The following is a 14,722-nucleotide window of genomic DNA, read 5'->3' on the forward strand; positions in this document are numbered from 1 at the left end:
TTTACTTTTAGGGAGGAAAAAACTCTGGGAGCAAATGTTTTTTTTATAAATTTTAAGATTGTTTTTTTCACTTTTCTTTCAGTAGGATCTGTGCAACATGAATCTTTCTAAAATGAATTTAACTGAAACAGAACCCCCTTGTCAGATCTTTACTATAGGAGCTCAAGATTTTCAGTCACGGAGCTGAAAGGAGCTGGACACATCATCTGTTGGGGCAGGAAGTAGCATAATGTTTCTGTTTTGTCAGGTTAGAGTTGCTAGATTTTAGAAATGTAAAACCAGGACAGTTGTAGCTGGGGAAGAGGACCGCATAGAGACAGTTTTGGTGGAATGCCTGGAAGGTGTGTACATGATGATTTTAGCAGTCATGGTGTGGCTAGGGAAAGAAGACCCATAGTGCTAGGTTACAGGCTTGATGGGAGGTTTTTTGGGAGGCAGAATGGCAACATGAGTCTTCTCAAGACATGGTCCTAGACATGCACATCTTGACTAGCCTGTTGTCTGTTTTGCTTAATCAATTGGTAATTAATAGGGGGGAGAGATAGCTCAGTAGTTTGAGCATTGGCCTGCTAAATCCAGGCTTGTGAGTTCAATCCTTGAGGGAGCAATTTGGGGCAAAAAATCTGTCTGGGGATTGGTACTTTGAGAAGGGGGTTGAACTAGGTGACCTCCTAAGGTCCCTCCCAACTCTGATATTCTATGATCTCTCATCATAAAACACTTTGAGATCTATGTATGAAAAGTGCTAGATAAGAGCTGCGTGGTGGTGATGTTCTTGATTGGTTGATGTTTCCTTCAATTGGCCCTAGAGTGTAAAAAGGTTTACAAAAGCTGGCACTAAGCACCTGCTCCTGTAAAGCAGGAGGGGAACAGGGACATTCCCTGTTTCTAGGAACACATTGTCACAGTAGCTTGTTTGTGTGTCATCTATGCTCAATTTGTTGGTTAACTACAGGCTATTTTTCATTTGGCCCTCTCTGCTCATAGGGACATTTTCTAAAAAATTTCCACCACTACTAATGCCAGTTCAGCTCTGTCAATGTTAGCAACTTTGGGTACCTTACCTCCTGGTGACATTATTTAACATCAAATCATGTAAGACTGCCGGGAATAGATCTGGTTGACACAATAAGCTCCCTCCCAACTATGCTAGCCAAGATGGAGAAGAACATGAGGAGCACCATGAACCTGACATTAATGACTGCAGAAACCAGATGAGGCACAAAAAATATTGGGGCAGAGCCAGGCAGAGGAGGAGTTCTATAGGAAGGAACTTTTCCAATTTACTTTTTTTTGAAGTAGGATTTTACTGTGTAAATACTGCTTTAGGGGGAGATTTTGAAAGGCACATATGGAAGTTAGGTGTACTTTGTCTTTCAATGAGAGTTGGTTGCCTAGCTCCCATTTGTGCCTTTGAAATCTCTTCCTTAACCTAGAAATGTTTGTTATGGCCAAGGTTTAGAATTTTGTGGCCTAGTTTTCTTGTATGTGGCCTTTGAACAGCTTTCTTAAGCTCATTCCATATAGAATTTGCAGGTCACTGAATGAATGAAGGAAGGAATGAATTGGCATGGCAGTGTATATTTTTCAGAGGACTAAAGGTAAAACTGCTGCACATGAAAGGGACAGAATTGCACCTGTTAGAATAATGTAGCAAAGCTCAACTCAACTCTTCCCTCAATTACATGCAATCAGTCCCAACCAAGGACAGAATTATCCCAGTGAGTCTTTATTATGCATTACACAAACAAGGCTCCAATTTTGCCAAGAGAGATTGTGTTACCATTATGAAGAATTTAGGGATGTTCTGCCAATTACATAGGTTGTTCCTAAGCCTCTTAATTCTGGATATTTAGTACAGTGCCTCATGCAATAGATCAGCTTTGATCACAATAGAATATTCCGTTTCAGGCATTTTGGTGTGTGTTGGAGCATGTTTGTAGCTGGATCATATTTGTAGCCTTTGCTTTTATATTTTAAATTGTCTGTCTCTGCTTACATGAGACTGGTGCTCAGTTCTGTTTTCTGCTAGTAGTCTGGTGTTTCTTCAGTTCTTTGGAGATAAGAGTTGAAAGTACTCCTATGGTACTAGTATTAGACATTAGGGCTTTTGCATCAAGGCCTGGATAGTTTGATTACTGCTTAAGGAGAAGAGAGGTTGTTGTTTTTATTTAAGTTTGGTAAAGATGATTTTTCTTTTTTATTCATAGGGTTATTTACAACTATCATCGTACTAGGGAGGACATATTACAGCAGCAGGTGCACCCTTTCCCCTGGGATTCCCCTGAGACCAGCTCTGAGTGCTGGTTTCACAGGAGCTCCCATGAAAATAGCCACTTTCATTTGCATCACTTAATTTCCAAACACCTGTGGTCATCTGCCCCCTCTTATTCAAGTATAGTTTATCCTGAGAGATGATCTCACAGAGGCAGTATGTTGTGACAATGGTGTCCATCAAGACAAAGTGTTAAAATACCAAAAGCTTATGATCTCTCTCTTAAAAAAATCAAACAATGAGAAAAATATGTGGAAGTAGTCTGATTCTTCCATCTTTTTTTCAATAATAGCCAGAAAGCAAACCGGAAGGGGTAGCGAGAGATGCTAAATTAATTTTTAGGCTACGTATTCATGTACAGTAAGCTAGCTGGCAGAGTTCACACGTGTAAGAAAAAAAATACTGCAATGGACCCTCTCTTCTAGAAGTGTCATGTTCAATAGGCAAATCACTATTTGTGCTTAAAGCAGTTTAAGCTCTAGTATCTTAGCACACGGCAGTTAGCCATCATTTAAAATGTTTTCACATATGATCTTCATTATGAGGTGAACTGATATGTTTTCTCCCCTTACTAAAATGTAAACATTTCTGGGCTGGTTTCCATAGGTGGTTATCTAAATATTATTTGTATGCAGCTAGACATGTTCAAAAAACAAAACAAAAAAACCCTAGTTGTTCTGGTGCTGAGGTTGGCTAAAGCTTTAAGGCAGAGATATGGAGCAAAGATGTGGCTAGAAATATTGAACCCAAAATAAATGTTGTCACTAGCTATGTGAGTGCACAATATAGAAGATCTGACCCTAAAGTCCTTACTCCTGCAAAATTCCTGATTTCCTCAATAGATTGATTGAAACAGGACTTTTTACTCAATCATGACTCCTAAAATTGGGCCCAGAATGGTTAGCCAAAAGAACTTCAAGTCCTGCATTAAAACTCATTGACATCAGTGTGAGTCTTTCCATTGTTTTCAGAAGGCTTTGGATCAGGCCTTAGTTTCTGAATTGGCCAGGATAATAAGACTGTAAGTCTGGACAGGACCATTAGGATCATCTGTGTCATATCCTAATGAGTGACTCCCATTGACTTTAACATGAGTGGCATGTGTTTATTGATGAGAAAATAAACCTAAATTGTTCTTTCTTGCTGTGACTGTAGTTGTTGTTGGTTATTCTACAATAACTCTTAGTAAGACCCCAACCAAGATCGGGGCCTATTGTCCTAGGCATCAGAAGAGCCCATTCCTGTCCCAGACAGCTTACAGTCTGACTAGAGGAAACACGCAAAGGCTGGGAGAAAAGATATATAGTTATCTCCTTTTTACTAGTGGAGGATTGGGACACTGAGAAATTGAACATCTCCCTCAAAGCCACATAAGAAATCAGTGGCCAAACTGGGAATTGAGCCAAGTCTTCTGAGTCCCAGTCCAGTGCCTTAACCATGAGATTGTCCTTCCTCTATATGAGATGTATTTTGACTTAGTCCCAAAATGAATGGTTTAGAGATAACAGTACTGATTTCATGGGAAACCATATCAGGGTCCCTTAAAGCACTGCTTTTAGCTTTGGTCTCCGGATTGCAGCCATAGTTACTTCTGTATTGTTGGGGACAGATGCTAATAAGGTTTTTATAGTCTGTTAGCTAGAAACTAGAAAATCTGCTAGACTGGTGCTAGAAAATCTGCTTTAATCTTTCACAGATCATGGGGAAAGTCCTGTTCACTTTACTGAAATGAAACTCCCAGGGAATCAGTGGGAATTTTGCCTAATCCTAATTGTAAAACTTAATACTGCTCATCTTTACTACACAGAACTTCCACTACTGATTCTCTGGGAGTTTCATGTGAGTAATGGTGAGCAGGATTAGGCTTTGCTAAACCAGTGTGGTTCTGTATTCTTTCCCTAGAAGTGATGTGTTAGAAAGGAACGTATTAGGGGGAGCCGTAATGAAGAGAGAGGAAATACTGGTACAGCAGGTCTTTTGAACTAATTTTATAACGAGCAAATTATTATTAATCATTATTTACATGGTAAAACTGGAGGCCTCAACCAGGCTGTACAAAGAGTGAATGACAGCCTGGTCCCTAATCTTCTTTACCCTTTTTTTTGTGGGCATTACAGCAACCGTACACATTTTGGACATATCACCGTTTCTTGCTGTAATTGATTTAAAAGTGTAATTGTGCTTTTTTAAACAATTGTCACTTTTTTGTTAGAATTTTTACTTTTTTTTTCTGTGCATTGGTCAATTGAAAAAAAAAAAAAAAAGAGCTGAACCTTCACTGACAAACCCTTGAGAATTTGCTTTAGAAGCTCAGGCATTCCAATGGTAAATTAAACATCAATTCTTCCTTTTTGAGGAGGGCTTCTTACCAAAATAGAAAAGATGTTCAAACATTTTAAAGAAATGCCCAGTAAAAGTCAAATGTGTCTTTTTTGATCAGCAGCAAAAAGACAAAAACCAGCCCTTTAAGTCAGATACTGTAAACTGACCTTTGGAAAAAAAGGAGAGGTTTGAGTAGTTTTCCACAAATGCTAATGGCCTAGAAAACATGTTTACCAAGGGCTGGTAGAAGGCTGCTGTGTCGCTACTAGCTCAAAATGTCCGGAATGACACTTTCATTCACTGATGTCTTTCGTCTGTGCCTCAGAGGTCTGAGGTCAAAGCAGCACCGGCAGGCAGGTAAGCAGGGGCTAAAGGTTTGATCAGTCTGTGATGGCTCCACTCACTCTGTATTTGTCTCCAAGGTATTGCAGCCCGGGGGGGACATTCGGGCTCTGGTTCTGCTCACTTCCTATTATCCATGTGACTTGTCTCCGCCACGCTGGAGTCACTTTGATTTGCCTGATGTACTGCTTGACAAAGCTGGGTGATGGCTGAAAAGTGGATCCAGCTGCTCTGAAAAGCGCACACCTGACATGCCAGTTCTGGTGCGGGCTCATCATGGGGAGCATTTTTTAATTCAGTGTAATTTATGCATTCTTGCAGTCCTGTGTGTGCCTGGCCTGTCAGCCAGTGCCTAGATGAAGGCTGACAGTTGTCATCCAGGGCCTGAAGGTAGCCTCACATAATGACACATTAGACATACTAATGATGTTTTCTTCTGGCATAATGTTTTCCTCTCAACTTTCCACTCCCCCTCCCTTTCTTCTCCTTCCTATCTACCACAGGGATGCTTAGGACACAAACACGCCAAGGAGACTATGTCTGCATAGAATGTGGAAAATGCTTTAACCAGCACAGTCACTTCCGGACTCATATGAGGTCCCACACAGGTATCTTTTCTCACCAGTTTTTTGTTTTCTTTTGTTTTGTTTTATTTTTTAACCCAACTAACAGAATGTTGGATTTAGTTTTACCTCCCATACTAACCTAAATAATTTAAATATTTTCCAATATGCAATACCCTAGGTTTTGATTTTGATTGGTATTGCTCCTGTTCTCTACATGTTCCATACCTGACATTCCTCCCCCCCGCCCCCGACTGCATAAAATTGAAATAAGCCTGTTTGCAAATTCTTTATTTTAATTAGAGAGTAGGATACTCAGAAATGAATATGCTAATGAATTCTGTTGCCACCAGCACAAATTGAAATCAGAGTAGCCCCTTTCAGTAGAACATAAGGCTTTGTTTTCTTTCATCATTGCTATTGACTGGAACAATTTTGTATGAAAACAGATCCTCCTCAGACTGGTCAGTTATAAACTCTAAAATCCCTGTCAGCCATTTTTACCCTAGAATGATCTACTGTTGAGAACGTAGCCCGCTAAAGCTACCAGTGTCAAGATACCTCATAAGCATTACATGAGACAGTGAGACTAGCGGGTTTTCTTTGAGAAGTGTGAATGATGCATACATAAGCCAGTCTGATGCAAAATGACAGAGGCCAAATGGTAAGTAATGCAAGAAGAGGGTCCCTCCACACATACACTGATAATTAATGTTGTCAGTGATTGCTTTCTTCAGCACCGAAGTCTGAATTAAAAAGGGCAGTGCCCCTAGGCTGCCATTAGCACACTCTCTTACAGTAAGTGTTACGGTAAATTGGTATTTTCCGGCCACAGGCTAGTAGCTGGTGTCTGGTTTTGAATGTGGTTAATCTGTAATGGTCTCAAATAATGTACACACACTAACGAAGCTTGAATGTTCATCTGTTAACAAGCCCCCTTATTCCCACAGTGGTATTTGAGTCTAATGGACTCCGAGGTACTGAAGTTCACACCACCTCTGCAGATGCCCCAAAACAAGTATGTTTTACAATTAATTGGGTGTTTGGGTTTTAATGTGGTAGCTGGGAAAAAGTTGCACAGTGATTCTCATCAGTAAAGCACTGACTGTTTTATAACAAATATGTAAATAATAACAGCGTTGCTTTGACTTTTAAATCCTAAACTTTTTAAACATTTTACCAAAGACTGTTACTTATAGAAGACAGTTAATTGTGGATCAGATAGTTAATGCATAGGTAAAGATGTTAACAGTGTATTGGGGGTGGGTGGGAAGGGTAATTGTATAATGCACAAAATGGTATATAAGTGTAAGATCATATTTTAAGAATCTCTAGAGACAGATTGCTTTTACACCTAAAAAGTTACCTTCTGCAAGGACACAAAGAACATTTGGTCTGTGTTTTTCTGAAGAGTATTCCTATCATGATATCCTGTAGCTGATACCTTTGAAAGGCTCTTACCTTTCAGTTTCTGTGGACTCTGTGTGGTGGTGTGCTTTCCTGTTTCTAATGTACAGTGTTTCCTGTCTTGACAAACACTTTTCAGTTCTCTGAATTGCGCTTTTTATATATTAAAATAAAACAAGCCACTTCATCTACCCACACCCTTCTTCAGCCTTGGCAAGTGGGCTGTGGGCTTCATCTTCTTATAAGCAGTTCTCACTCAAATTTCTATCTTAAATGATGGCTTTTTCCCTTTTTTCTCCCTATTTTCAGTTTTTTTTATTGCCACAATATTCTAGTCCTTCCCTTTCCACCAAGCCCCTGAAAACAATGTGGGCCAAATTTAGCTTTGGGGAAAATGGGTACAATTGCATACCAACTCTGAATGTAGACCTTTACTAAATTTAAGGACCTAATCCAAAGTGTCATTAGAGTCAATGATCCAAAACCATGCCCACAAGAAGTCATTTTGGAAACCACAGCTTCATGCAGTTTATATGGACTTCATGAGGACTCTTAATAGTCTCCTCCATTGTGTTGGCCTATGAGGTAAAAAGGCTGGAAGTTAGTCTGGAAGCCCACTCACCATCACAGCAGTGTGTTGTGCCACCATAAGTCTACTGGGATAGCCAAGGCAATCTCTATTAAAAAAAAACTTTCTTTTAGTGCTAAACCAACCCCAGGTCAGTAGCAACTCAAAGCTGCTATTATCTGATGACCACTCATTGCCCTGTGTGAAATGGATTTGGTGCTCTCAGCCCATTTTTCAGTTTTCATATCACTTCAACAATCACCATAGTTGATCATAATTGGTATCTTTGCTGGTAATCTGAGCAGAGGCACCAAGGATCGTATAGGTCATGAAGACTGAGCCTTGTCCCCTTTAGAAGAGGTCTCTCCAGGTTATTGTGAAGTGGGCTGAATTGCTGTTGCCCATGGTGGTCCTGTTCTGTGGATAAACTCAGGACTTCCCTCTCCAGGGCTGTCAACATGCCACCTTGTATCAAAAATAAATTCATATGAGAAACTTCAGAAAAATAAGAAGCAACTTTGTTTAAAGTCTCTATGAAAGGGTTTTATCAACTATAACAAGACCCATCACTAGAAACACAAACACGAATCCATGTATGCCCTTGAATTTATTTTTATCCTCATGACTGTAAAGTATCTTCCCCTCACAAATCCTATTTTAGTAATTTAATGAACATATGCCTTAGTGATTAAAAAAAATCTCAGTGATTGTAATAAGATTCATACATTGTAGGGCTTTGAATTGAATCAGGAATCACTGACCTTTTAAAACTGAAATGCAACTCCTGTTCCACACAAAGATGCTTATTTTTCGAGAGGGGGTAGGGGAAAGGGAACATAGTAATTGCAAGGGTATGCCATAATTAGAGAATTACATATTGAGATTGCAGATGAATTCAGTCCAAAAGTGTTCTGCTTACATTGATGATCCATTAAATTGGTAGAAAGGCATGACTCCTTGATAAAAGTATTTGACAGACGGTGAAACACTGTGTGGCTCAATGGGGGTCTTTGGTGAGCTCTCATAAATTTATGAACATAAATTTAGCAAACTTAAGCACCTTTAAAATGTGTGTGCAGTTGGATCTCTTTCATCTCTTTACCTTTTCTGACTTGTCCCAGGCATAGATCAAAGATTTTGAAGGCAATGCTTTTTGAAAGAAAAAGTAAGATTGCAATTGGAAGTCTATTTTAAAACACAGACGAATTGTAAAATGGTCATTTCTAGGAGTAACAGCTTACTTGTCTTTGCAAACTCATGCTGTGCTGCAATTTATTGATTAATTTCTTCTATGGCAACCTTAGTTCGCTATTGTAGTCTTAGTCAGTGTTGGTCTATCTTGGTTGTAGCAGATTGAGCTACAACATTTCTCTATGCAACAACTTCCACAGGATTGGCAGAGGTGAGCTTCACCAATTTCTCAGTCTATTGCCATTCAGTCTGTCTTCCACAGAGGTTCCAGTATGATCACCATCAGCCACAGATAGTTCTCTTCCTCTTCTTTGTCACAATTGTTCATTAATTTCAGCCTTTGTTTCAGTTTGTCAGTCTTCGTCAGTTAAAATGAAAGTGTTCTGTCGTCTATTGTCCGTGTCCTCATAATAAACAATGACTTTATACCCTCCCTCCCAAATTTCACCTGTAAATCCCTGAGGTTTTAGAGTATAATTTAATTTCAACCTGTAACTCTGGGAGCTTTTAGAAGCATAGACTGTATTGAGAACAATGCCTCCAGCACTCAGACAACACAATTATTTCCCAATTAAAATATTGTCACTCCACTGTTTTTTTTAAATTGGAAATGGAGCTATTCTTAGAGAGTTTACAGTGTAGAGTCAATTCAACTTTCAGCGGTGCCATACACTTGCTCCCAGCAAAAAGTAGTAGCCATCACTTGCAACAGCTTTAGAATAAAGGTTTTTCACATTAAGAGAATTCATTTAATATAATGTTGCCTCCTCCTTACAAGTAAGAAATCTTCCCTTGAGCATTATTTAAAGTGGAAAAAATTAATTTTGGTGTAAGACTGTATACCACAGTTCCCCTGACCCTTCTGTATTCAAACAATGAAACTTTTGAATAACTTCCCCTTATAAGAGAGAGCGAGAGCAGGTTCTGCCGTCCCAAATGTAGCAGTTTACAATAGTGTTACTATTATTTGGGGACTTTCTTGTAGAATAATTTAAAGCCAGCACTATCACGACTCTAAAATTGGTTGTCTAAAATTAGGCACCTGAATACGTATTTGGGCACCTAATTTAAGGTGGTGAGCAACCAGTTTATTGGGAGCTGCAGCTGGTGACCACCTCCTGAAAAGTAGGCTGCTTACTTAGGTTCCTTTATAAAGACTATAGGCACCCAAGTTTGACAATTTTGGTCCCAGCCTATAACTTTATAATGGTTTCTTGTGTCACCATCAATGAAGAAATATAACCAAATGAAATATAGGAAATAATTAGGTGGGTGACTGAGTCATAATATTCTTTCTTGCTTCTATCTGCTTTTGCATGACCATCGTCTAAAAATAAATTGACATTTTCACCAAAAACATTTCCTAAGTACCCTAGTATAGTTCCTAACCTTTTATGAAGGACAAGAAATACACGCTCCGTAACCTGTGTTAATACAGGCAGTGCAAACTCATGCAGATTTGCTTGAAATGCTGCCATATTAAACACTGAATATTCTTATAGATGCTAAATATCTGAATATATCCATAATTAAGATTGCATATTCCACAATGAATATGTATCACATTTGGAATACTCTAAATAGCATTCCAAAGACATGGTTCAATAAGCGTGATTTCTGGAAGCACACTCCAGTCACATGATGGGTGCAAAATGAAGCCAGTTTCCTTTTGCAACAATCACTGTGACTGTCTGAATAGACAGATTTGTGTACCACCATGACTTTAAAGGCAATGTGTTTCATAAAATGTCGAGCGATGGATTTCATGGGTAAAACTGGATCCTGTGGCATTATACTTAAAGGCCAAAGTCTCAATGAATTCTATGGCACAGGAACATCCATAGTCTGCCTTAAAAATGGCATCAGTATTGAAAGCAATTTCTGGCACAGATACTGTTCAATTAACCCTTCTTGTTTCATTTTTAAAAACCACACATGATTATCTACCCTGTAGGTTTCACAGCCCATCCTTAGTTCTATGCTCAAATATTTTGTTTAAACAAAATACTCTAGAAAATTGTAAAGGACGAGTAGTTGCTCTCAGGAGGTGTGATTTGCAAGCTGGATGACAACATCATGACTCCTCATCTAATTGGGATGATACGTGTAATTTAAAGCATCTTTACAGTACTTTAAGCATAGGCATTAAGTCCTCTGCTCAAGTATGCTGATTTGTACAACTGAAACAAACCAGTAATAAACTGTTTTTAAAAGCTGCTGATCAGAAAAATATTTGTCACTGGAAATCTCTCTGTCCAGCTACTCCTATGGTGCTAGAACCCAGTGGCTATCATACTTTGCAAATGACAGCAGTGTGTATAGCTAGCACAGCTCTTGAAATCCTTTTAATTTAAAATACGTTACTAAAATTGGTTTTACAGTGGAAGGCCATGCAACCTCAGTAAGAAGATGTAGCCATGGACCCTCATTATCTTCAGCATAGCTGTATAACATGTTTTCTGTAATGTTCGGTATCTATCCTCCATAAATGCAAATAATCAAACTTCTTCTTCGAGTGATTGCTCGTACCATTCCAGTAGGTGTGGTGCGCCGCCGCGTGCACAGCCGTACAGAGAGGAGAAGATCTTAACTTTGATACAACCCAGGGAATGGCTCACGTATGGGCAACACGCGAGACGTAATCAGCCAGGCGGAGAAAGTGCCCGACACTCGGGCCAATGCGACCCCCGAACGTGCAGTAGAGCGGCCACACTCATAGCGCAATCAGGCGGTCCCAGGTTCAGCTGGAAGAGAGCGATGAATATACACCCAGGAACTATTAGGTTCAGATGGCTCCAACTGCTTGATAACCATTTTAAACCTCCCAGCAGAGAATCGCGGGGCAACTCGCTATGAGCAAGTACCGTCACACTCCGGCACACTCAGTAAGCTAGAGTGCAGCAAAGGAAGCTGCACTCTGTCCCCAAAGGGAAGAAAACAAGCACAAGGGACCTGACCTGAGAGAAGGAATAGCCAGACTCTGTGCTTACCTAGAAGGGTGGCTTGCCCGAGCCTGTTTCTCTCAGGCTAAAAAGGATTGAGCCTGCTGAAGAAGAAGGTACTTTGCCAACGTATCGAATCCCAATTCTGGAAAAGTGCCCTGAATCTACACTTTGTTGTCAGTATCAGGCCAGGTTTACTGTCAGGAGACTGAAGCCATTCTCAAACCTCTAGAGGTGCTTCACACATTTTCAATCCGCAGGATCTGTTAGAGCATTACCCTTTCAAAAAAAACAATTGTGAATGAACTAAAAAGAGAAACAAATGGCGGTTGCTGAAGTAGAAGGGCAAATACAAGGCTGCATTGTGATTAAAATGTGAGGAAACTTTTTTAAATTAAGAAAAAAAGGAGGAAAGAGATGAAGAAAGGAGAAAATATGGATCAAGCTATAATAAAACTGATGTAAGGAGTAAAAATTAAAAGTGAAAACATTAGCTAACTAGAGCATATTAGAAAATGGTCGCATTCTGAAAGTCATTGGCTAGCTATCCATGGTGTAAGCCTTTCGCAACTCATACAGAGCCTTAAACCTACTACATAGATGTAGTAATCTGAGATTATTTATATACACTGCCCAGAAGCTCACAATCATAATATTACCAGAGAGAGAACCATGAAAATTTGGGAAACTAAACCCAAAGAGGAAAGCCCTCCACCATGCAACAATCTGCGTATGTCTACACTGCAGTTAAACACGCCTGTGGCTGGCCCATGCCAGCAGAAATCAGGCTGAAGGCCTGTTTAACTGGCAGTGTAGATGATCAAGCTCAGGCATCACCCAGGCTCTAGGACCCTGAGAGTGGGAAGGTCCAGAGCTCAGGCCGTCAGCTGGAGCCTGAACATTCTGCACCACAATTCAGCCCCACAGCCTGAAGCCTGAAGCCTGAAGTCAGTTGGCATGGGCCCAGTGGGGGGTACAAGAATGTAGTATAGACAACCCTCTACTCCCCTCAATTACTGAGAGCTAGAAGAATGCATAACAGCATTAGAGGCTACCTTTTAAAGTTGCAGCCATTTAAATAAAGCAACAAAATCACCAACTAGTATTATTTACAACTGACCTTTAAGCAGCACAAATAGGTGATCACCAGTCAGCTTTTATATGCAAAACGTAAGCATGAGAGAATGCATACTAAAACATCTGGGGAAGGTAAGAAACAATTTTAAAGGAACACAAAACCTGCCATAGCAGATCAGACCAATTACTATTCTAGTTTGGACCTGCTAGTCTGAGATCTTCAGATGAGGTGTAATAACCCTCATAATGGACAGTTGGAGCAATTTCTTCCCTGACCTAGGAAATAAAAAAATCTCAACTGCTAAAACTGTCTGCATGTTATCTTTAGCAACAATAAATGCATTTTGTATACATTTTTTTAAATCAAATGCGCATTTGTTGCCAATTTGATTTCCTGGCCCATTTTCTTTGTATGCAAGAGAGTGCCCGACAATTGGCTAACCTGATCTACTCTAACTCATTCCTTTTATAGGCGTCTATTTTGTCACCTTTTAGAGCTTATCACGCTACAGACATTTCTCATGCTAGCCCGTTTAGCTCCCTTAGTGTACCCTAGCACATGCCACAAAAAGGTCTAGTGGTGCAGCATGGCACCATTTGCATTAGACTTGCTTCAAGAAAAGCTAATACCACCATACCAATCTCACTTACTATTGGTCAATGTGGCTTAGAACTGCTAGTGTTAATGCGCCCATGTTACTAATAGTTTTCTCACCACATCCCACAATAAACTGATAACTACTTCAGTGATTCTTCCGGTCTTTTTCTGTCCTCCACTATACAGATTTTAAGTTTGCCTGAAGCGCCACTGCAGTGCTGTGGAGTGGCATGGCGCTAATTTTACCCAGGGATCAAACTTCTATTGACTCATTCTTATTCAGCTGCTAGGGTGCCACAGGAAGTGACTTCTTTAAGGCCTAAGGAGACTCCACAGCACTGTTGTTCATCTCATTGAATTGGGGAGATCAGGGAACAGCTGAATTGTTCCAACACAAACCTTATTACTAGAATCAAGATTAAAGAACTGGCATTTAATCCTAGTCTTCCATTTTGAGAGAATTAAAGAAAAGGCAAAATGGATATCTGAGTTTAAGGGAGTTTCCCGCAGGGAATTAAGGGATTTTGTCTTTTCTTCTCTCACAGTTCCCAGTCTCCTCCACAAGTCCCTTCACACAATTTTCCACAAGCCTTACTTCAGGGAGCTGTGCTGAGAACTAATGGATAGGTAACCCAGAGGGAGTGCTACTGTCAAATATAGTTGGGAAATCTATGAAAAACTACATAAACTGTATAGCTTAATGTGGACATTGCGCTGCATCAGTATTACTCAGAAAGACCAAGTTATTCCACTGGGTCAATTATTCATACTCCTCGGTCCAAACTTAAGTTATTGGTGGTCGGCTGATCCCTACCTCCTGATAGAGCACCCAAATCGTGCTAACATTAGCTTTGCTGTCACTCCTTTGTTTGAACATGTCAATTCATTTACTAATTCTTCACTGGTTTCTCCTAGCTACTATATCAAAGTATACTCTATTCGTGCCTTCAACAGCCATACACAGCTCTGGCTGTAACTACTTATCATATCTTGCTTCTACATGTGTGTTGCTTTCACTCTGCCATTGATACCACCCACCATTTTCTTTTCTTACTACCCATTTGTGTCTTCTCCTATTAACTCCTCGCCCAACATTCTTAAAAACTACCTCCTAATATCCTGTTGCATCAGACTTTCACCTTCTCATTGAAATCTTCCCTCTAGCTCTTGGCCACATGAACGAAGACAAATGTAATATTCTACCTCCATACCATAACATCATTGCATGGGTCCTTATACCATGTCTCTTCAGAGTACAGAAGGTCACAGGCAAGACTGTCTCTATCTGTGATTTATAGATACACACAGTCTGCAACAGAAACAATATTGTTAATCTCATCCTCCAGATCTCTGTAATCAGTTCGTTGTCCTTTTAAAACGAATAAAGCCATATGCTGTTCGTGTAATACTTAGTACCTATGCACACTAACTTACAAG

At 39.9% G+C, this 14,722-nt stretch overlaps 1 protein-coding gene across 5 annotated transcripts in view; it reads left to right on the forward strand.

The window, feature by feature from the left end:
* Positions 1–14,722, forward strand: part of ZNF516 (zinc finger protein 516) — a 155,368-nt gene that overhangs the window by 120,154 nt on the left and 20,492 nt on the right. For all 5 annotated transcript variants that reach the window (XM_075062903.1, XM_075062905.1, XM_075062904.1 and 2 more), the window contains 2 exons: positions 5,443–5,547; positions 6,453–6,520. In XM_075062903.1, the coding sequence (XP_074919004.1) occupies positions 5,443–5,547; positions 6,453–6,520 (173 nt within the window). The remainder of the gene's footprint in view (positions 1–5,442; positions 5,548–6,452; positions 6,521–14,722) is intronic.

The sequence above is a fragment of the Chelonoidis abingdonii genome, chromosome 2 (genome assembly GCF_003597395.2).
Source record: "Chelonoidis abingdonii isolate Lonesome George chromosome 2, CheloAbing_2.0, whole genome shotgun sequence".
In the NCBI taxonomy this organism is placed as follows: Eukaryota; Metazoa; Chordata; order Testudines; family Testudinidae; genus Chelonoidis; species Chelonoidis abingdonii.